The sequence below is a fragment of the Falco punctatus genome (assembly GCF_963210335.1).
Source record: "Falco punctatus genome assembly, chromosome: 12".
Classification (NCBI taxonomy): Eukaryota; Metazoa; Chordata; class Aves; order Falconiformes; family Falconidae; genus Falco; species Falco punctatus.
This window is the reverse complement of record NC_137592.1, coordinates 6,284,087-6,306,957: the sequence shown is the minus strand read 5'-3', so window position 1 is coordinate 6,306,957 and position 22,871 is coordinate 6,284,087. Positions and strand designations below refer to the sequence as shown.

At 45.6% G+C, this 22,871-nt stretch overlaps 1 protein-coding gene across 5 annotated transcripts in view; it reads left to right on the top strand.

The window, feature by feature from the left end:
* The first annotated feature begins 248 nt into the window (after nt 1-248).
* HAO1 (hydroxyacid oxidase 1) overlaps nt 249-22,871 on the top strand; it is a 33,499-nt gene continuing 10,876 nt past the window's right edge. For 3 of the 5 annotated variants that reach the window (XM_080407753.1, XM_080407752.1, XM_080407751.1), the window contains exons 1-4: nt 249-448; nt 545-4,362; nt 13,633-13,784; nt 22,015-22,270. In XM_080407753.1, the coding sequence (XP_080263879.1) occupies nt 4,199-4,362; nt 13,633-13,784; nt 22,015-22,270 (572 nt within the window). In that variant the 5' untranslated portion in view covers nt 249-448; nt 545-4,198. Of the gene's footprint in view, nt 449-544; nt 5,789-13,632; nt 13,785-22,014; nt 22,271-22,871 lie in introns of those variants that run through there. The other 2 variants (XM_080407750.1, XM_080407754.1) reach the window with 2 other exon arrangements.

Genomic DNA, 22,871 nt, shown 5'->3' with positions numbered 1-22,871 from the left:
TTGTTATGTGGGCTTTCTTCATGGAAATGTTACACAGGGTTGTCTTTTATGTGAAAGTGTTGCAAATTTATGCTATGGGTATTTTTACTGAAATTCCATATAAATTTTGTATTAACGATCTTCTTGTAGTTGTTCTCAGTGTGTGGATGGCTCATCTATGTAACTAACAAAAGATTTTTTTTTTTTAATGCTGATCTTCCAATTAATAATAGAGGGTGTGACTTGTGAAGATACCTTAAACTCTTTAAACCAAACCTGTACATTAACGAATTGCTTTCCTCTTACATGAGTGAAAAGACGCTTGGAAGCAGCATGCCTAGACTGAGGGTTTCCCTGTGTAACTCGGGGTTGAGCAGGACGCACTCAAAGGTCTGCAGGGGTTCAAATGTGGGCTGCCAGGCACAGTGTAACCGCACCCCGGAGAGCTGCACCTCTGGGCCTCTGTCAGGTTAGTTTCCCCCCTGCCCTGACAAAATCCACAAATTCTGTACATCGTGTGCTAACTCTCTGGGATCTGGAGGACAGCGGTACGTTTCTCCTACAGATGTCCAGAAGCAGTGTACGGATCTAAACGGCACATCTCCTCGTTGTAGTTCAGTCCTTGCTAGGGGGACGTGACCACCAGGAGCTGTTGTTGCCATATCTGTCAATGACGCGACCAGCTGCTGGGTCCAGTGTGCTGATTCCTTCTCAGGTGGGTTTCCCGAACTGCCTGTCGCTGTGAACACCGCTGCTGCAGAGGCTGGGTGATCTGCCATTCACTGCGGGTGTCCTTGCTATTGCATCGATTTCCTGACATAAAGTTGAAGGGGGAATAATGTCAAATGAAGTCCCTGGAAGCATTTTATTGTTTTACTATTTAATCAGCTGCTGCTTGTTTTGTCTCATGATGTGAGCATGTGAAATTTTCTCCGTGAAGATAGGCAGGTGGAATACTACAGGCAAAATCTGATTGGGTTTTGAAAATTACTTTATTTAAGCAATCGGACAAACATAAGCTCTATTTTTATAGAGGAAATCATAAGTGACTCTGGCTGTACTGGAGTGGTAGAAAATCTTGAGTTTCTACCTTGGATTTTTGAACTGGACCAGTGATAACTCCCAGCTCCAGCAGCAGGGTGGTGGAGTAGTGTGTGCCTCCTCCTAGGACATGATTACACATGGAAAGTGAAAAAGCTGCGTGACTTGGATGCAGTACGGTAGAGGGAAGGAAGTGGATCCTTTCCTTTTCCCTTCTCTATTACCCACATGTGCACACAGAACACGCCAGGGTGCTCAGCTGTGAAGGGCTGCACGGGAGGAAACTGTGCCTGTCCCTTAGGTTGCTTTTGCAGCTCTTCCCAGGAGCTGCCTGCCTTTTCTCCAATTTTATGCTTATCCTTCCACTCCTAACCCTTCATGTACCAGCAGTTCGGTTGTAAGCTCACTTGCTGGGGAACCAAGTCTGCTGATACCTTTTTTTTATTCCCTTCCTTACAGGGGAATAAGTAGAGTTGGGTTTAGTGAGGACTGTAGCAACTACTTCTTTTAAGCAAATGTCTTCATTTCTTTCCCAGTAGAAAAACATTTAAAAACCTGTTTGCTTTACTTTCATTTTGTTTGTCCTGAGAAGAAAGCAAAGCTCCATGTTTGAACACACAGAGAGCAAACGGGGATTTAGTAATCAAATACTTATATTTAAATTTCCATTCTGTATGGAAAGACAGTTTTTCTTCGCTCATTAGAATTTGTCAGAGCCTGCACTAGTGCTTTAACCTCAGATCTGTTAGTCTGAATTCCGGGTGGACGTGGGAGCTGAACCCAGGCGCCGCCAACTGTCTTGGCGCGGGTTGTGCCAGTAGCTGACGTGCCTGGGGAGGATGCAGAAAAGAGTGGTCATCCAAAGCGTTTGTCAGACCCACACACAAGGGCACGGGAAGACTGTGCTTTGTAAGGGCACTTTTTACGTCTGGTTATGGCTGTGCAGTTGGGGGGCCAAAAATCACGCTGCAGACCTCTTTGTAGTTCTCCACTGGATTGCTTTCATTTACTTAATCATCCAGAACCTTCCAGGAGAACCGGTCCAATGCTTGATGCTTGGGTCTCCCTCCACACCAGCGGCCCCCTGACTTCCCAACTGACTTCTCAAAATAGGTGTCCAGGGGCTTCTTAGAGCTACCTGCTCACTGTCTGTGCTGGACGGCCAAGAAATTGTCCTCATCCCTGCCACAGGTCCATCATTTTTGACTCAGTCCTGTGCTGAAGGTGTAGATGGCTGCTGGTGATGGGGGGAAGGGGGGCGGGGACGGACAACAAATATTTTTCTGTTGGTTCTTCAGAGTGGCTTGGAGGGGGCTGAAGTAAATCAGCTGTCACTGATTGATGCAGGATGCTCACTGAAAAGACTTCACAATCTGTAAATAGTTATTTCTGGCTTCATTTGGAGAAATTCACCAAAGTTCATGGGGAATTTGGAAGTCAAAATAACTGTTTTCTTATGTAAGTTACTTGATAAAACAGCTTTGCACAATAGTCTTTAGAAATAGGTAATCGCTGGGATGCTGCAATATGTAAACTATATACTGCAGTTAACTTTTCCAGTTAATGTTTACTGCAGTCCAGTGAAGTGAGAAAATCCCAGCTGGCTCATCCTTCACCTGTGGAGGTTTTTGCATGTTGACAGGAGACCATCAGCACTGTCCCTCTGGTCCTGCAGTAGGACATGGTGGCTCAGACTAAACCGCTGCGTAGTGATCTCTTTCTCTAGTGAATAACGTACATAAGGACAAGCATGTTGTGATATTTCTTAAAATGTTGTTTTGGCTTTTGATTGGACAGCTTCCGAAGCCAGAAGTTGTATCTCTGTGTTTAATAGCCCTCTGTGGGGTGGTTCTTCCAGAATTTGCGGTACTGCTTTTGAACTAGAGTGCAAAGTTTCCTTGCAGAGCCTGCTCCATCCGAGCTCCAGGTAGGCAACACCATTCTCCATCAGTGATTCTCCAGTGCCTGCCAAAGGAACAGGTGAGAAGCAGAAGATGTGGGAGAGGATGCTAACACCCCCCTGATTATTTTTTTTGTTGGTTGGTTGTTTTTGGTGGTTTTCCCTCTGCCCTAATCGCATCTGACGGCTCACATGGAGTTGTACATTGACTTTTATCGGTGGGGTTTACTGTGGCTGCTTGGGCAAACTCTTTGCTGTTGAGTCAGGTGCTGTTCTTTCGCTTCAAAGTTAAGGTTCAGACAGCTGATGTTTCATTAAGCGGCCAGAGGAACCTCGCATCCAGAGGGGTATGTTAGAATGAGAAGCCGGTTACTTGGAGGGAAGCTGTGTCGGAACTGGTCCGTGTCAGTGTCCCGCACTCCCAGCTGTGCTGGCGAGATGCTGGCTGGGCTCTCCTGGGTGAGAGGCCAAGTAGTCCCGCAGCAGATTGATGGATTCTTGATCGGCTTCCCTTGTGCCGATACCGGCACCTTCCACCATGTCAGAGCTCATAAAGTGGCCTGTGGCAGCAAAGGTGGGGTCCTGCTGGAGTAGAAGACTTTCCAGCTCCTGGTGAACTCCTGAAGTCTGTGGAGCTTCCCAGGGCACACTAGCTGGGCCAGGAGTCAGTGACCCCAGCTGGGCTTTGGCGTGTGGATGCCACATCAGGGGGGGGAGCACCGTCATCACAGGGGAGGGAGGAGGAACTTTTAGCCTGAGTGGCAAATAACGGCCAGTGAAGGAAGTCACTGATACGGTGTGAATATGGCAAGTGAACATAAAAGTGGGGAGGGAGAGAGAAAGATCAAGGTGGCAAGTGTTTCGAAGAGCTTAGCTTTTTTTAAGTAAATACAGGTTTTGTGAAATGGGGCAGGGGAGAGCAGTGGTGGAACAGTGTCACTGCCTTCAGCAATTTTTGTGCAACTTTCCAACATTAAAAGCTTTGAATTCATTATGGTTAAAATGTTTAGCTATTGTGCAACACTCACTGTCTCATGCGCTGGGATAAATACCTGGTTTTAATACAGGCGGTGCAAAGTTTAAATAAATGAAAGCAGACGTGTCCTCAGTTCTGTGCTGGGAGCGCCCAGAAATGTCAATGTTAAGCCAGTTTGCATTTAAATAGTGTCTGACACTGATGTGTGATGAGTGCCCCGTGGTGCAGTTGTATGTACATTGATATTCATTTCCAGTAATTCCTTCCAGGAATATTCTGACGAGCTAGAAAAATGACCCTGTATGCACCCTGTACAGCTTCATCTGAGATGCCCTCATCTGGGAAAGCAGTTAGAGAAATGGCTGCAAATCTCTCCGTGCCGTCGTTCCCTTCGAACGATTCCTGAGACTGAGCTTCCAGCTGGCACCATCCTTCTTGCCTCAGCCCCTAAGATACCCCTCCATAGGTACTTGACAATCTCCTTTGAATTGTAAGCATTTTTCTTGCTCTTGGCAGAATGTTGTGTTCCTAGTTGTATAAAGCAGCAGCAAGGAAGACGGCTGTAGTTTTCACGAGGTATATGTGTATTTAACTTGATGTTATTTGAATTCTTAGCCTTGCCAAAGAATGAAAAAATCAAGTCACTTGAAATGCCAGATGAGTGGGGGGAGTGAGGCACAGCTGTACTTCTATTGCATTGCATCGCATCCCTTCGTCTGTCTGCTGCAAATAACAAACAGTGAGCAAAATACAGGCGTTCTGGTTTTCTTGCACCAGAGAGAGAGGTGTGTGGTGAGCGCAGTGTGCTGCCTTGCTCCTGTGCACGCTGCAGAGTCAGCCACATCTTGCACTATGCTTTGGGAGGGTTGTTTCTAGTTCAGGTAATCATTGCTTCCTTCTCCCCAAAATCTGGCTGCAACAAAATGGCAATATTTGTAACTGAAACGTGCACAGCCAGAAAACAGAATTAAATACACGCATGATATACTTGTAAGTTTTCTGTCAAACACATACCGTAAACCTGTTGCATGTGCTTGTTAAATTTTAAGTCAAGATTCAATCAAGAAATCTTGGAGTGCGTTAACACCTCAGATGAATGTCATCGCTTCGAAGCTAGTTACAGTTCAGCTGGTGAGCGCATCTGACTGCGTAACGTTCTCAGAATAATTCAGGCTCGTTGGGTTGTGGAGGTGGAGTTAACTTAAAATCAGGAGCCATTTGCCTGAGGTTGTATTAGATGCCCGAGCTGCCTGGCCCTGGGTCCCTGCAACTTGAGTCAGTATCCAGGATTTTAATGAAAATAACTGGAAATCTGCTTGTGTTGGATGCTGTCCTAAATGTCCAGGCTGGGACCTGCTTTTACTGCTTTTATAAATTGTGTAAATGAAAGACTCTTTTGCTTTTGGGGTATGAGGAGTTTGCTTCGGTCTCCTGGATATTTTGGATGATAAAGGCACGCATGAGAGACCGTACATTCGTGCATTCTGCACCTACGTATTGCTTTGCTTGCTGATTAGTTTTCTTTTTGTACCATATTTTATTCCATTATGTTCTTGGTTGGCCTTGACCACATGAAATAAAATGTGGTGCTGAAGTCCAGTATGACACAAGACGTTGGTGGGTTGGTGTTGCGGTTTTTTGGTATGTAGGTAAATTGAATCCTGATGAGGTCCCATATTAATGATTTACAGACAAAAATACAGAGCTTAAAAGAGAGAGAAGTAGGAATGAACTAACCCTGTGACATCTGCAAACATGTCCGGAAAACCAGTTTGCGTTGCTGATTTTGAAGAGCATGCTAAAAAATTTCTCCCCAAGTCAGTGTATGATTATTACCGATCTGGAGCAGACGACCAGGAAACACTTGCAGATAATGTAGCAGCATTTTCAAGGTAGGAGGGTGATTTCAGGCTGGGGTGGGAGGTAGGGGGTGCAAATTCTGCTTTGTTAGTAGATGTGGTACAATATTAGATTTTTGTGTGTGAACAAAACTCAATTTTTCTGCAACTTCTTCTTTTTAGCAAAAATACTCTCCAGTGACTGATTTTTAGAACAATTGTCATTCCCCTTTTGCTCTGCCACCTAACATTTTCTGTCAAAAAGCAGTCCCTAAAATCCATCAGCATCTTTTTAGCTTTGCCTGTGTTTTGTTTCTTTTGTTAACAAATTCTTTAGAGAGTCCTTCAGCTCCAATGTTTAATCAGCCAACGCAACTGTAAGTTCTACTTTTTGGGCTGTAACGCCAGCAAGCAGCTCTTGTGGTGAGCTTGTACCTTTTGGGTCCTGAGTCAGTTTTGCTTTTCGCTTGTTTTTTGCTAAACTGAGTTAGTCACGCAGCCTTCCCTGGTAAGTGCTTGTGCAGCCTTGCTAGACCAGAGCTGCGTAGCCTGGCGGAAAGGATTTGTGTATCCTGGCTCTGGAGCAAGCCGTGAAAGCTGGGGCTCTGTCCTGGGTGGCCAAGCTGTGCTCAGGGGGTTTCCAGCAGAAGGTCAGCACTTGAACAGGAGATATTGTAAATGATGGAACTATTATAAACCAGTTTTGACTTAGGCTGGCCCCCTGAACTGCTGTCAAAACTGGGACTTGGGTCACCCTTCGCCTCAGAAGTAAAAGGTCAGTGCAATGTAAGTCGCCGTTTGCTGTCAGGCTCGGTGGAAGAGTGTCAAAACTCGCATCAAGTCAGTTGGTCACCCATCCCCTGAATCTGCTGCTGTGCCCCCAGAGCGCTGGCCCAAGCACTGCGGAGGAAAGCGGGCAGCCAGGGGCTGTTCCCTTCAGCCCAGCTGAGCCAGTCGAGCTGCACAAACAGCTCTTGGCTGCTTTAGCCTTCTGGTGCTGCATTGGTGCAGACACTACCCCCCCCTGCACTTGTCTTTGCTAATTTCTAAAGGCTTTCTCTTTAATCCCTCTCAGTCTAACAAACCAAAACAAAGTTTTTCCAATTTATCTTTAGTCTTTTTTCGTCCCTACTTTGCTGTTCTGTTGTAGACCAACAATCCTACTTACTGCTCCAGTGGCTTTTCCATTGGCTTACAGTGATTCAGCTGGAAATCCCCCACAACTTGAAGGCTGTAGGAAACTCGGAGGTAATTCTTTTAGTGGGATCTCAAAGGTCACATTGCTGAGATCAGCTCAGAACCTTAATTTTAGGGCCACATTCAGAAAAACAATGTCTGGAGGAGAAAACTAACCTCCACTGTGACTTCTTAGCTCAATGCAGCAGCCTCTGACACAGGCTGGAAATCTTGTGCTTGGGGCTGCTCAACCACAAGCCGAAGGACTGCTCTGGCTCTGAGGAGTAAATAGGAGCAGCAGGGGGATGTAGTGCTCACCTAATTTTTTTTTATTTTTATTTTTTAATGCTTCCAGATGCTATTTACCCTCATAAAGACAAAATAAGATGTTAAGGAAAGGACACTCAAAGGAAGTGCTCAGAGGCAATAAACTGTAGAAGTAGTGAACCTTTTACTACTACCTGCTAGGGCTAATCATGATTAAGCAAAAGTTGGATCTAAACTGCCCAGAGCCAGGCTACCAAAAAGCTGGGTATGTCTGCTGGCTGTTTAGGTAGTAGCAGAGCTGGATGTTAGCGGTGGGGTAAGAGCTGCTCCGCTCTGAAGCGGTTTCCCACCGCAGGGGCGGATTCCTCTGGTGAGAAGCCCTCCTTGCATCGGGCTGGTCACCTGTGGGCTTCAGGCTCGCCTCATCTTTCCTGGCATCTTCTATCGTATTTTCAACAAGAGGCTCCAGCTTTAGCCATTCAAAACAGCAGAGCTTGTAGGCAAGTGGGAACTGAAGGAGATATTAATTAGTGGTCCCTTGAACAGCCTAAGACATTAAGAAAAATAAAAATTACATTCATCAGGTCCTTGATGCTGTGTTCTTGCTCCTCAGTAGTGCAGGTATAAAGGGGATGGAAGCTGTGTTTCTGTCTTTGCCCCACCCCCCACCCCAGCCCTTTGTATATTTGTCCTCAAGAAAACAAGATCTAATTTCTGTAGTAGCTTTAGGCCATTTAAATATCTTCCCAAAGCCAGTTAATAAAATCTAAAAGACTTGACAGTGGGGTTTACTCTATTAAATCATCAAACAACTGAACTTGTTGGCAGCCGATGAGAGAGGTCACAGGGCTTTGCTTGTTACCTTCCCATTGCTCTACATCTGCAGCTCTTTCTGGGTGTGCACCAAAACACGGAGAAGCATGGTGATGTGCTGGTGGCCACCCTGCAGATCAGCGGGAGAGCTGGGGTCAGAGCCTGGAACCCAGCTCCCCTGGTGAGACACGTGGCCCCCTCCTTTCTGGTTGCTGCGGTGCCAGCGCAGCTCTTCCTGCGATGGGCATAGCTGCTGCTGGGCGCTACCAGCTTTACCTGTGTGAAGTGGGAAGGGTGCCGGGTTGGAGCAGCGATAGAGCGATGTACAGCTTCGTGGACAAATGTGCTCTGTTACCTGTCCGTAACAAGAGATGATGGTAAAGGTGATCAGAGTTACAAATAGCATTATGTAGCACTAAAACCCGAAGCTCAGTAATTCTCAGCATCTCTGGTGCCTCCCTCTACCTGTCTGTTTGCAAACTGAAATACTTCCATTAAGCAGTGTGCACTTGCTGCCTGCAGCCAGTTGGACCTTATTCCTCTCTGCAACTCCACGTAATGGGCTGTTGAACCTTTTTGGAAGCATGTTGAGCACGAGGATCCATGGGCTTGATGTCAATAGCTGCAGCAGTTCCCACTTTCTTCTGCTGAGGGACAACACGTGGTGGTGGATTCCTGCTGCCTTAGCAGGTGGGATGCTGCTGCTAACAGTTTGTTAGACCGTGTTTGCAATGGCTTCCCAGCAACACATCGAGAAAAGGTAGAAACCTGGTGTAAAGACTTCACAAGATTTTGGTTTATAAGACCTGTTCGACACAAGTGACTTAAAATGCTATTATTTTTTTTTCTTTGATGCCGTTGGAAGAAGTGTGGCCTGACTGTTAGGGTTGCAGGACTGGTTCTCACTGACTATTGCGTAGTCCTTGTGTCTCTGAGCATGTTACTGTTTCTTCTCCCTGTTCCTGAGTCCAGCTTGTGGGTAAATATAAAGTAAGATGGACTTTAAACCCCTGAGCCACAAAGATCACGAAGTCAGATGACTTTACAAAAGAAACAAGTACGCTGAGCTTCATTTCCCATTGTTTTCCGTTGTCAGAAGCTTAGTTGCAGGGTTCAGCCCGACTGAAAATGTTCAGTTTATTTAAATATTTATAGATATATGTCTAACTGTTTCTGTTTAAATGGAAGAGAAGAAAGCGCAAACCTGAACCAGAAGCATGAGGAGTTAGCTCATACTTTTGTGGTGCAAGATTACTCGGTGAGCAAGACTGCTAGGACAGACTGTATTTGGAGGGAAACCAGTGTTGCGTTTGTCTGTGAGCTCTTTATTTCTTGGCATGCAAATGGCTGCATTTATGGAGAAAGAAATGGATTATTATTAATCTCGCAAATGAATGGCTGTGTCGATAGATGCTGCAATACCTTTAGAATGGCACGTGCAATTTTTGAAGCAGCACAATCCATACCTATTAGATGAGAAAATGAACGCCCTGGCCTTCTGACAGCACAGGAGCTTGCAGTGCTCTGGGACCTGTGATCGGGTACCAGGGTATGAAAAGTGGCCAGAAGGCTGGTGTTTAAGATGAGGTTAATGCCAGGTACAGTAACTCTCCTCTATCTTCCAGTTCTTCTGGAACTGAGGGAAGACCTGGAGCTCGAATATCAACATCAGTGTGTTCCGGTGAAGGCCAGTTATTTTTTTTTTTTTATTCATAGTTTTCAAATGACACAGAAATAGCCCTGGTGTAAGTGAGGCATTAAGGTCAGAAAAGATGATTTGGGATGTTAGAGCATACATTATTCCCTATGGCATCTGCATTCACCTCGCATTTGCTCTGTGTCCCAAACATCGTGTATCCTTCCAGCACTGTGCCGTCTGGCGGTTAAAGTCACTCTCAAGTTGTCAAGGAAGCAAGGGGCCTGAGTGGGGAGCAGTTCTGTGACAAGGTCAGCATGCCTTTAGGTCAATGGCGTTCAAGAAATCAATCCGAAATCTCCCCTCTCGGCATGTTAATGAAGAGGGATGTCTGTGTGTGTAGGAACAGGTTTCTGCTAATCTGCTGTGACATGTTCTGCAGCTGGCTCCCCGGCAGCCTTTGGAGATGGTGTGTTTTGTTGTCACATACAAGGAACAGCAGCTGCTTGTTGATTGGTGACAGCATCAACACATACCTTCTGCAAGAGTATTGTCATCTTGCAGCTAGGTACTAAGGGTGTTAAGATGACTGGGCACCTAAATAATTTAAATACTGGCTTAAAAAACAAGGCTGAGAATGTGATTGGGGTCAAACAAGCATGTGAAGTTGTAGGGGGGGAGAAAAGGAAAGGAATGCTTGTAATAATAAGTTAGATTTCTGTGGTACCTTTCACCTCCGATTCACAGATTGCTGTGAAAAGCCACTGTGTGGATGGCAAGACACCCTGGGAGAGAAAATCCATTTTCCTCAAGCAAAAGCAGCTATCGGTCAGCCTTGCGCAGCAGTAGCACCTATCTCTTATGATGGGAAGTGGAGCTGTAGGGGAGATTAAGGCAGAAGGGGCTGGAGTGGGAATGGAGACTGTGCCAGAGCAGTGCTCAGAAGGGAAACGAGAAGTGCTGCTTGAAAATGTGTTGTGGTTTGAAAACTTCATTTTTCACAGCTGAAAATGAGTGAGGAAAGCAGTGAGTGCTTCCCTCTTACCCAGCTGCAGGGTAAGTTATGTTCTGAAACTTTTCAGCGTGGAGGGAAAAGGAAAGCACAAGAAAATTACAGATTAGAACACTAATCCCCCCTCCTTCCCTTTCATCCTTCTTTCAAAACAGTGTTAGCTGAAGTTGCTTAAATCGGGAGTCGCCTTCCCCACTGCGGCATCTCCCCCCATCCAGCTGGGACGAAAGATGCACTTGCGACTGCTGATTGCAGCATGTGAGTGTGGACATGGCTGGAAAAAAAAATGTGGGTGGTGAGATGATGAGTGAAAAAAAAAAAAAAAAAACCAACCATTTTTTTTGTACAAAATATCCAGGAAACATTTTCACTCAAGGACTTGGAGGAAGCAGGCGGTGGGTGGCAGCCTAATGAACGTGTGCTCTGGTTACTGGGAAATACTGCTGTGGGGTTTTGCTTGCCTGCCACTGGTAAGGGCATCCCCCTGTGGCTTGTCCAGAAAATGCCTCGCTTCAGATGTCCAGCAAACTCAGGGTTGAAAACACCCGTGTTTGCAAAGCAAGACCCAGTTTTATTTAAAGAGTGTAGTACTAAGGTAACGATCCCTTTTGGTGTTTTTTTGGGGACCCAGTAAATACTTGGTTATGAGCGTTGGCTTGATGTTGGTTGGGAGGGTGTGACCTTACCAAGTGGGATGGAAAGAGAAGCCACAGAGGACGTTGGAAGAGACATTTATGTTTAGAGCCGGGGGCTAATGAGTGTGAGGACCCCTAAAAGCTCATGGATGGAGTAATTTGATGGTACGTGAAGGTGAGTGGGAAGGATGCTGTTTATTGCTGCTTGAAACAGCATCATTTCTCTTGCATATGCTGTTGGGAGGATTTACAATTTTTTTGCTCTTTCTGTTTCTTTTCCCAGCTAAAGGCACTACAGAAGTGTTGGTACTTCAGGAGTGACCCTCACGTGCTTTCAGATGACAGTGGTTTGCACCAGATAAAAACCTGACATATCTGGGACAGCAAATAAACTGGGAGGCTGGGGAAGGGGGAGATACTTCACATCTTTGTGTTTCTAAATTTGATTATAAACATGAACAAGGTTATTAAAGGATTTTTGTTTCCTTTAAATTTGCTGCGAAAAGATGTGTCAGAGCTGGGAGAAAGCCTTTGGAATGAGGATTAGGAAGAAAAGGGGAGGAAAAAAAAAATGTTTTCTTTGTCCCACCCTTTACCCATCCTCCCCTGAAAAATAACAAACTGATACAATAGCATGAAAACAAGTCTGAGAAGACATATTTGCAGTGTATGTCTTGGCACTGAATAACACAGCTGACTCCCACAGCTACACATCTCCTTCCAAGCATCATAACTATCTCCTCCTTGGGGTGCGCTTCCTGGAGAGCTGGCATGGCCCCGTGCTCTAGGGCTTCAGAAATTTGGGTCTTGTCCTTGCTCTGTCCCAGGCTGCTTCTGGAAATTTCTTTTGATCCTTCTATAAATTGAAGAGATTGTGTCTATTATTATTATTATTCAACTTGTCAGTTTAATGTGCAAGCTCAAGCTAAACCACTACTCACTGCTGGAGCACAGTCTCAGGGCAACAGTGGCTCCGGTTGCTGTCTCCAGGGCATTCTAGTGCTGAGCAGGCATGAGACTAGAGCTTAAGCTTTTAATTATTTTCGATAATCAACATTCGATAGCTGCCAGCGCCCTTTCGGAGGGAGGGATGCCTCGGTAAGAGGCGGGCGGTGCCCTGCTACCGCTCAGCACCCACCTCTGCGGAGCGGCGGCCCCGGCTACTGCGTCCCCTCTCGTGGCTGGTGGTAGCGGCGCCGGTTCCAGCCCGGAGGCCGGGAAGCCGCCCGGTTGCAGCGGCATCCCCAGGAATGCAGCCCTTGTAATGAAGGTTTGGGTACTGCAGCGTTGTCGAGCTGACCCTAAAAGAGGGATCGGGGTGCTGTTGTGGGGGGGACAGAAGATAAACCTCACTGCCCAGCCTGACTGCACTAAACCGGAGTTTCAGAGGAAGCGTGGGCTCGTTCGCTCTGTGCTGGAGTCGGCTTCCATTTGTACCCAGGCTGAAGCCCCCAGCGGAGACCAGTGCCCGGCTCTGGGCCGATGTGGTTTCTGGCAGACACGCTGGAGGCCCAGCGAGCTTGGGAGTGGTTCGGCAGATGCTCAACCGCGTCATTCCAGGACTAGATTGTAATTTGCCCTACTGCGACAGCAGTTGTGCTGCTCCGTCTTTTCCTGCGCTAAATGACAGTGGCTGGGTTTGGTCTTTTCCTGGAAGTCTGGAGTCCCTGCGGTATGATGGGCTGTCCCTGGCGCCACAGCTGTAGTCTCAGGGACTAAGTGTGGTGCTGGGTACCGGACCTCTGAGCCAAGCGACTGTCTTTGTGCCAGCAAAGATGCGGTGCAGGGGGGTTCTGCGCCCCCCCCCCCCCCCCCCCCGAGCTGAGGAAAGCCAGGGCAGCCATCCTGCCTGCCCGCTTCTCAGGTGGCAGCTCGTTTCTCTGTAGGCTTGCTGCAGAGCCCTGTAGCACAGGGGCAGGGAGGGCTAAGCTTGCCGGTGAGGCTAGTTTTAGCCAAAACTCCCATGTCTTTTGGCTCCCTAGTCTATAGAAGGAATAACTGGGGGGGTGGGTGATGACTTCTGTTCCTGCACACCCTCTGTTCTGCCCCAAGGCTTTTGAGGAGCCTGAGACTCGCCATGAACCTTATTATTTTGCAGCTCTGGTCTTTTCTTTCAGATGGTAGTAGCCAATAATGTTCAAAGGCTCTTTGTCTCTTTGCACCTTCCATGGACTTTGGTTCCTCCTGGTGTTGTGGGTCTTGCTGAAGCTCTGGGTCACGTGATGAGGTTCTTGCTCTAGTCCCAAAACAGCTTTCCCAGTGTTTCTCCTCACAGCAGGAAAATCTGGTCTTGCCCATTAGTAACTGTAAATAACCCCAACAATGCAGACTTTTTATTCTTTGTTTGTCTCTGTGTCAGATGGAAGCTGTACCCTCGGGTGCTCAGGGATGTGTCAGTAATGGACGTGTCAACCTCAGTCTTGGGGCAGAAAATCAGCATGCCGGTCTGTGTGGGAGCAACTGCTATGCAACGCATGGCTCACACCGACGGGGAGACAGCTACTGCAAAAGGTAAACCATGCAAAGTCCTCCCCATGGTGAGTTAGAGAGGAACAGAGTAGTACTGTGCCTGCTGGGTGTGAAACCCGGCTTGGTTTCCTGCTCCTGGTGCTGTGGCCAGGATGGGTTTGAGTTGCTGCTCAGAGTAATTTGGTTTATTTTTCGTTTTGTTTGTCTGTTTTCCTTTGCATGTTTTGTGTGTGGGCTCTCCCTTGCTATGAGACAGGGATGAGGAATGCAGTATGAAAGAGAGGAACCATTTGTAACAAATACAAAATTGAAAATGACATCCATCTATACAGCTTTCTATACATCCTATAAATATAACTCCATATATTGTCACAGCAACGTTCTTCCTGGTACAGAACTGCTTCTAGAAACTCAAAAGCCTTTGCTTGTCCAGGAAAAATGCTTTGAAGAGAGGTCTTTGAGAGTGTCCCAGGGAGTCAGTGAGATAAGGGCCCCCCTGGGCTAGATGCTGCACAAAGATGTTGCCAGTGTGGAGGCTGCAGCCTAAACAGCTGCAAGGAATGGGAGGTTAACCAGAATTCAGATGTGAAACTGTTTCCTACTCCTTTAACCCAAGCTGCAGAATGACACAAAATCTGAGAAAGAGGCCATGTGGTGCACCTATTCCACGCAAAGATCATCAGGCTACGCATTTCAGTGCTCCAGCACTGAATGAAAAAGGATACAAAACCCAAATAGGCAATACTAAAAAAAAAAAAAAACAAACAAGAAAAAACCATCCTGTGCATGAATGAGCTATTAATCTAACAGTGTTTCCATGACCAATGCAGCAAATGCCAGCATCAAGTGAGTCTAATTATCGGCCCTGCAGTGGGAGCTGATCTCGGCTATCATTACAAAGCCACGTCCCTACAGTGTGCACCGTGGTGGGCTGCAGCACAGATCCAGCAGCAATCGGTACAAGCAGATTTCTCCAACTTTATAGTACGTTTGGGGATAGGTTTTTCCCTTTCCCGAGAGATCTATTAGGAAGCCCGAATTTGATGCCTATTGCATTTGCCGGTGCTTCCACAAGATGGAGCTCGAGTACCTTGAATTGGTTCGCGGAGTCTGGCGGGAGCCTTGGGCTGTCCTGTCGTCTGACAGCTCTGGATTATTTCTGGCCCGAGTTATGTTGGGAGGAGACTCTGAAGCATTATAGTGTTAACTGCAAACATAGTAATGCGATGTTAAGAGTGAGATTCAAAACACACGAAATTCAGGACGGTCCTTAGCAAAAATTCCCACCGATGCTACAGCCCGGCCACATTTTAAGGCATAAATTTATAATGGCACGTGAAGTTGAGTGGTACAACTAGACTGACTACCAGAGCTGGGTTGTGGTAGAGAATTTTGGAATTTCCTGATTTTTGTGCGCTTACATTTCAAAACTTTCACATACATTCATTGCATTTAACATTCTTGGGTTTTCAGGCTGCGGGAGCTTGGTGTACTGTACTGGCAACAGCACTGGCAGTGGCTTGAATGTGCAGTCAAACATACCCATTGGAGCTGGCAAATTTTTCATCACTTGCAAAAGACAGCGTCATTAAAATCACACCCCCTGTATTGCTGTAGCGTTTCTTGTAGGGGAAAAAAAAATCCAAACAAACCAGCTTTGGTTTTGTGATCTGCGAGAGGTAGAGAGGGGTATTCAGTGCCAAGCTTTTGGTTTGACCTTATATAAAATGACAGGGGTTAACTTGAAAGTACATATTTGGCTTAAAAGTTCTTTTAAACTTGAGATATTCAGGGTCAGGGGGTTTTGCCACATCCAGCTTCTTTTAAACTCTGTGATACTTCTGCGATATAGGCGAGCAGATCGTTGGTTGCTTTAAACCACCTTTTGCTTCAGCTGCACCGATTTACACAGGCTAAGAAAGTCTGATCCACAGTCTCGTGGCTTTTGCAAAGCATGGTGTGCCTTGTAAGCTTGGGTTCTGGCTGAGGCGTGTAGGAAGCGATGTATATGGTAGTGCCTCTGCTGTTGAGACAATCCTTGAAAAGCACAGTGGGCGGAATCCTGCCCCTTCCCAGCCAGGGAAGCAGGTGAGCATCTGTGTGCCCGGGCACTGCTTGGCGGGTGCGGCATGTCTGCCCAGTTGGGGTTAAACCCCAAGAGATAATCTTGGGTTTGCACCATCCTTACCTGCAGAGCGCTGGTGCAGGCAGCAATAACAGCTCCTTCCCCCAATTTTTTGTGTTGTGAGATCTGACACCTGATCCTGCCAAGGAATTCCCTTAAGCAATGGTGCGTTTTGCTTTGAACTGCTCTGCTATTCCTGCAGGTTTGCCCACATGTTGCAATGTAAATGTTCTCCTTAGGGACAAGGGCATGTCATGGTGTCTCTCACTGCGTGAAACTCCCTGTCCTCGCCACTCCTCCCTTTGGGACTTGTCAGGGGTTCGGGAGCTGCTGCTCCTCAAGGGATGCTCTCCTGCAGAGGCCAAGCTCCTTGGAGAAGACCGTGCACCTTTACCCAGAATAGGTGCCCAGAATAGGGCAAAGTCTGGCAGCTTGCTTTAAACACACCTTCACTCAATTCTGTTTCATTAGTAAAGGACCTTCTTTCGGAAAAACGTTCAACTGTAATTTTAAAAGTTGCCAGTGACAAGCCATCCAACACAACGTAAGTTATTCCAAAGGTTAAGTAAGTCCACTAATCAGAATAAACTGTAATCATGATCAAGACTTGTAGAGCTTCAAATCCAAATGTTTGATTTACTTACAGTTCTGTTAGTAAGAATGTAAGGGAAATAATAATAATAAAAAAAATCCATATAGTCTGTGATAAGGCTGCTCCTTAGGGTTTCTTTTACATGTCTAAATGGACCTGGAGTCCTTGCTTATAGGGAAAGATCTTTAGTCCTTGAAACAATTTCACAGACCTTGGCAGCTGTCCTAGTTTTTCCAGGTCTTTCTGCAAGAGTATTCCCTAGCATTTTAGCTGTAGTTCATCAGTGCATGTGGCAATTTTCCAAATAATGGATTTTCTGTTTGGTAGGAACTGAAAAATTGGGAGGAAAACTGTTTTGGGATAACTGAAATGTTTAATTTGATCCAAAACACAATGTTTTATTTCATTTTCCTACTAGCTAATGCTTTTAGCCATAGTTCTGTTTTGAAATAAAAGTGTTAGCTCAGAAGAAAACATTTCCATTCTGAAAATATCAACACATGACATTTTGACTTAGGTGAATTTTTCTTGTCCTTCCTGCTCCAATTTCAACTCTTTCAGTAAAAATATTTGCCAAATTTGATGAATAATCTTAGCCACCATTAAAGAGCAAAGACCTGTTCTCTAAATATTTCTCAACGGAACTCTGCTGATTCTACTTTTTTTTCTTTGCTTGTCCATCAGAAGATTCACTGTCCCTCCACACAGATATTTGCCATCCCAACTTCATGCAGCGCTTGCAGACCAGTGTGATCCCTGTGTTGTCTTCAGCCAGCACTCCCCGCAAATGTGGTAGTACACATGTTCCTGTAAATAGGACACACTTTCAAGTACACTGAAACAAAATCCTGTGCACCATCCAGCTGCTTAGCAAGAACTAGCAATTTTTTAAAACCTTAATTGATTATAAACAGATATGTAGCATTATTTTACCAAGATTTCTGTTCTGTTTATATGGCTGCTAATTACATAATGCTCCCTTGCTGACCAGTTGCCTTCTATTCTTGTGGTTTAGCCCAGAAGCAGTATTGCAATACCTGACTTCCCTCTGACTTGCTGAAAATCAGGCTGAACAGCCTGACTGTTTTCTTGGCCAGATCTTTTGAAGACTTTGAATGATGGTTGCCTGGATCTGATGTTTTTATGTTTACCATCTGCTCTTAAACAACTCCCTGAGCTACCTCTGACATCAGAAGGGTTTCACCATCACCTGTGATGTGACTGCACTATTTGCTTTGCCAAACAGAGAATAGGAATACTGACTGAAAAGCTTCCCCCCCCCCCCCCCCCCCCCCCCCCCAATTTTAATTGAGTTACTGGTAGCTCTATCGTTTCCACTAGAGAGGGAGCAACACCTTTGTCCCTTTGGCTTTTAACAGACTTCTACCGTACTTTTGGTTTGCTTTGATGCTGCTGAGCATCTGAATTTAGGTTCCTTGTGCTCATCAGAGATACTGGTGGCTGTGAGCTCTTGCTTTTTGTGTTCAGCCACAGTGAAAATGGCAGGACTTTGTACCCATCTTTCACCTGTTACCTATGTGGTGTTCCAAAAAAAAAAAAAAGTTAATTCTGAGGTATAGATACTCCAGGGTCATTGAAAGGACAATATTCACATAGAAAGATATGGACTGGACTGACCTGGCCCTGACTTCCCCCAAGAGACTGGCATGGCCAGGGGATTTTCTGATGCAAGTGTACGCAGGCAGTCTGGTGTGATAGCCCTCCTAGACCAGTGAGGTTCATTTTGGCCCTGCCTATCTTTCCCTGCTGCCTCCAGCTTTCCTGCATAGCTGACAAAAAGTATTGTGTCAACAAAATAATCATAGGCACAACTTGCATGCCATGTTTTGTAAGGGGCAAGTGAGGTAAGGCTGGGCAGGGGATTTCTCAGCCAAGTGCGTTTCATCAGAGAGCAATATTAAGTACTTTAAACAACTCTGTTTCTTAGGAGATGCAGCTCCAAGAACATAGCTACTTCTCTTGAGAAATACCACCGTGCCAAAAGGACATTGCATTGATCCCAAGTAATGCCCTTTGGCCCCTAACTTGGGGATGGTGGATTCAGGAAAAAACGACCACAGTGGGGCAGATTAGCTGCCATGCTTCAGAGATGGCCCTGAAAGGGAAAGGATGGGGTTTTGCTCAGCTACAGAAAAACAGCAAGTTCCTATTCCCATGCAAGATAATCCTGACAAAACAGGCGAGCTTAAACTGGGCTTTTCTCCAGTGTCCTCCCCTGAAGTGGGTTGCCTCTGGGTTGCCCACAGGGACAAACTCCATACCCTTTCCAAACCACTTAATGAAATGATGTCCCATCAGAGCAGGGAAGGAGGCTGAGGTTTCAGGATAAAAAAAGGGCTAGAAAAAGCATTATTGCTCTGTTCCTCTGTGGACTTCCCAAGTGGGTCCTGTGCCATGGTCGGCCTTGATTTGTTGCTATGTAAAATACTTCAACTGAGTTGCCCAAGAATGAGGAAATCCCCATTTTACCAAGGTTTATGTTCCCTTGTGAGAAGGTATGTCCTTGCTCGTGGCTTCCCTGAGCTCTAAGTACAAGCAGGTAGCAGCGGAGCTGAGAAACCTGCACTAGCTCAAGGCAGCCGTGGAGAAAGGCTGTGAAGCTCCCCTTTCCAAGGGACCCCACCATATCCCAATTCTAGTTACATTTGGCTCTGAAACAAGGTGGAGTAAAAATAACTCAAAAGCTTTATTGTCCTGATGTTGAAAATTTCGCTGGCCTCCTGTGTGTGGCTAATGCTATGCTCTCTGTGCTGTCATTGACCTCAATGGGAGCCCGCAGTGTGTACAAAGGTAAACGTATGCTTCGGGCAATGCTCGGCATTAAAAGAAGACCTGGGGTGGAGGGAAAGCTAAAAGTAATCTGAAATGGCATGAGGAAAGGCTGGTTTACAAAAATCTGATGTTTAAACTCTGGCAAATGTCACATATTGCTGCAAGAGCATCCCTCGGGAATATGGACCTAGTAGTACTGAATTGTAATAACAGAGGTATTTGCAGCACCCCACAACTGATGTGTAAAATACAGTTGGAGGAAATTAATTGCTTCTGTTTTCTTCAACTACAGCTAAATGTGCAAGAAGTGGGGGTATATTTTTGCCAAAACCTGATGTGAGGTAGGAAAACAAACAAACAAAAACCACCTTGGCAATACTTCAGGACTATGTATATGTTTTTGAAAGTTTAGAAAATTGTCAAAATAAACTTGAATATTATAAAGCACAGATCAACCAAAACTGGAATGTGGAATCTCTAAAACTTTGAAAACTTCTGTGTGTATGAACTTTGAATTTGACTATGTAGATCCAAAATATGCATGTTGAGCTGGTGCTTTACCAGAGAGTCGTTAACTTTACAGGACAGACGAGGGGAATTTTGTGAGTATGCTTTCATGAAAATGCCATAACCCAGTTTGGGATGGTTTAACTCTGATTGAACCAAACTGCTTAAATCTAATCTTAAATGAGAAAATAATGGTTTTATCTTTATTGTTACATATGCAGATGAGTTGAAAGGATACGGTGGTATATTGTGTTTTAAATCTTCTGTTCACCAAATATATTTTATTGTGAAGTTTCTGTTTTAATTTTTGCTTTTGCATCTATTCTTGTGTCCACAGGGCTGTGGAGGTAGATTTGAGAATAAAATTAAGAACGGAAACAAATGGATACCTAAAGGCAGATTGAACCATAACATTTACTTTTCCCCCTTACCTGATCTGAGGATTTCGCAGTTGCTGGGTTAGCAACTCTCCCTGTCATTCATGAACGCGTATTTGATACAGAGCAACAGGAATGCAGAGCCCTTGTTTCTCAGCATCACTTAATAAGTGATTTGCCCAATCAAGCCTATTATGGGATTTGTGATAATCCACCACAGCTGACTTTAACAGGACTTTAGCATTCAGTATGCATGGGTTCTTCAGAAGAAACTCACTTCTAGGTACTTAATTTGTGAGAGGGAACTATTTTCAGTAATTTTAAGGGGAGGAATGAAATTACTACAATCTAGAGTTTTGGGTCATTGCTACTGTATTTCTAATGATTGAAAGCTGCCTGGTGGCCCTGGGAGGGTGTAACCAATTTGTTTGAATAAGCTGTTCATAAGTTTCCACTCTAAGAATCTTGTAATTCTTATTTAATAAAATGTTGTCATAAAGACCACTTCTTAATTCCTCGATGGGCTGGAGATGATGTTTTGAAACAGAGGTCCATTTACATTAAAAATATGCATACTGCGGTAGACCAAGAAAAATAAGGCTTTATATAATATTTTTGAGCCTTACAGTGTGTTTTCCTTTATTTTACATTAAGTGACAGATTACTCCAAAAAGAATAAGTGATAGATTCATAAAAATAAAACTGTATGAGGTTAGCTGGGTTGGAAATCACGCCTGGGGAGGCAGCCAGCACAGAGCCTCTGGGTGCTTGACCCCTTCCAGGAATGTTCGATGACATTTAACCTTGGGATTGCCCACACCTCAGGAGCCGTTTCACTCCACAGTTTCTCAAAGGTAAAGGAGGAGAGGCCACGAGACGTTGGGCATGAGCACCCACGCCTTTGGCCTCAGCAGAGACTTTGGAGACCTGCTCATTTTTGTACTTACTTTGGGGTATTCTGGGTGGGGACTGCCGCTTGGGGCATGTTTCTGCCACTTCCAGTGAGGTCAGAGCTTCTGGCAGCAGTGTCAAACTTTACGTGTGGGGTCACACAATGGATGTGGGGTTCCTCTCCTTCAGGTGATGGGACAGCGAAAGCGTTGAAGCTAAGAACAGTGGAGATCCCCCCTTGAGTCTTTAAATGATGTTGTCTGCTGGACTGTGTCCTTCTGTTTTATTATGCCCTGAAATGCCCTGTAGGGATGACAACAGGCATTTACTAGAAGAGCACTTCAAGGAACACGGGTTTAATGCTAGTAAAAATTTGGGGATGGGAGCAAGCAGCCAAAATGCCGTATCAGAATGCTCAAGGGAGTGTGCACGGCAGTGGTGAGGAGGACTGAAAGGCGATGTTGAGAACGACAGATCTGAAACACTGATCTGCAGCAATATGGCAGTGTTCAGAAAGCTGGAAGTCTTAAATTATTTTTTATTATTATTTTAGATCATTTAAAATTGTACGTGTGTGTGTCCTTAAGTGTATGTGCCAAAATTTCTGACAAGTGGTAGCCAGACACCAGGGGCTTACAAACAGGCTCCCCAGGATAAAGAATCATTAATATGGGTTAGGCTTAGTTTGATTTAGTTTGATAATATTATTTCCACTATTGGAGAGGGATCATCCCAAAGAGCGCACAGAGAGCAGTCACCAGAAATTTGCCTATAAACACAGAGAATAAGCCAGAGAGTGCTCCCAGCAGCCCACCGCTGTTGGTGACTGCTATAAATGTAACATTCTGTGGAAGGCTGAAAAATGTGTTGTCACCGAGGAAAGGCAGTGTGAAATTACATGCACTGACATGCTCTGGTGAGCCACGTGCTCGTGTTTAGAGAAGCCTCTGTTTTGGATAATCTCAAATATAACTTTTGTTCCTCCAGCCTGCCAGGCAACGGGGACAGGGATGATGCTGAGCTCCTGGGCCACCTCTTCCATTGAAGAAGTGGCTGAAGCGGCTCCAGCTGGCCTTCACTGGCTGCAGCTTTATGTGTACAAGGACCGGGAGGTTACCAAATCCCTCGTGAAGCGTGCAGAGAGAGCAGGCTACAAAGGGATCTTTGTGACAGTGGACACGCCGTTCCTCGGCAGGCGCTTTGACGACGTGCGCAACAAGTTCCAGCTTCCTCCCCACCTCAGGTAGATGCCCTCTGGTGGGATGTGGGACAGGCATGTGGCAGTACCATGGTCACTATCAGGTGCTGTGTGAGAAACTTCTCTGGCACAAGGAATTTCTTCCGTTTCTTCCAGGTGCTAAATGCTGCACTAGGTGGTAACACTGGGGAACTGAGCACATACTTTGCTTGGGCTTGGGCTATAATCTGCTTTGAGTCAAAACTAAGCTTTCTTGGCTGTTTTTGAACATGAGGCTGCAGACTGACAAAGTTGGAGAGATGGGACATTTCTTTGTACATCAGTCAATATATATTTGGACATTTTCAAAACTCAGCTGCATGCAGCCCTGTGCAACCTGCTCTATCTTTGAACTTGGATCCAGCTGCAGAGCTGGCTCTGCTCTGAATGGAGGCCTGAATTAAGTGGACCAAAAGTCCCTTCCAACTGACGTAATGGTCCCTTCTATCCAATGTTATCCCATGACACCACACTGGGTCCCAGGGTCATGTTGTTACTGAGCACAAAGCCCCTTTCCAAGCAACTTCAACTCTTCTTTTACTCAAATACAGAAAGTATTTCTCAGTATCAGTCTTTCTAAATTCTCCATGAGGGCAATTTCTACCCT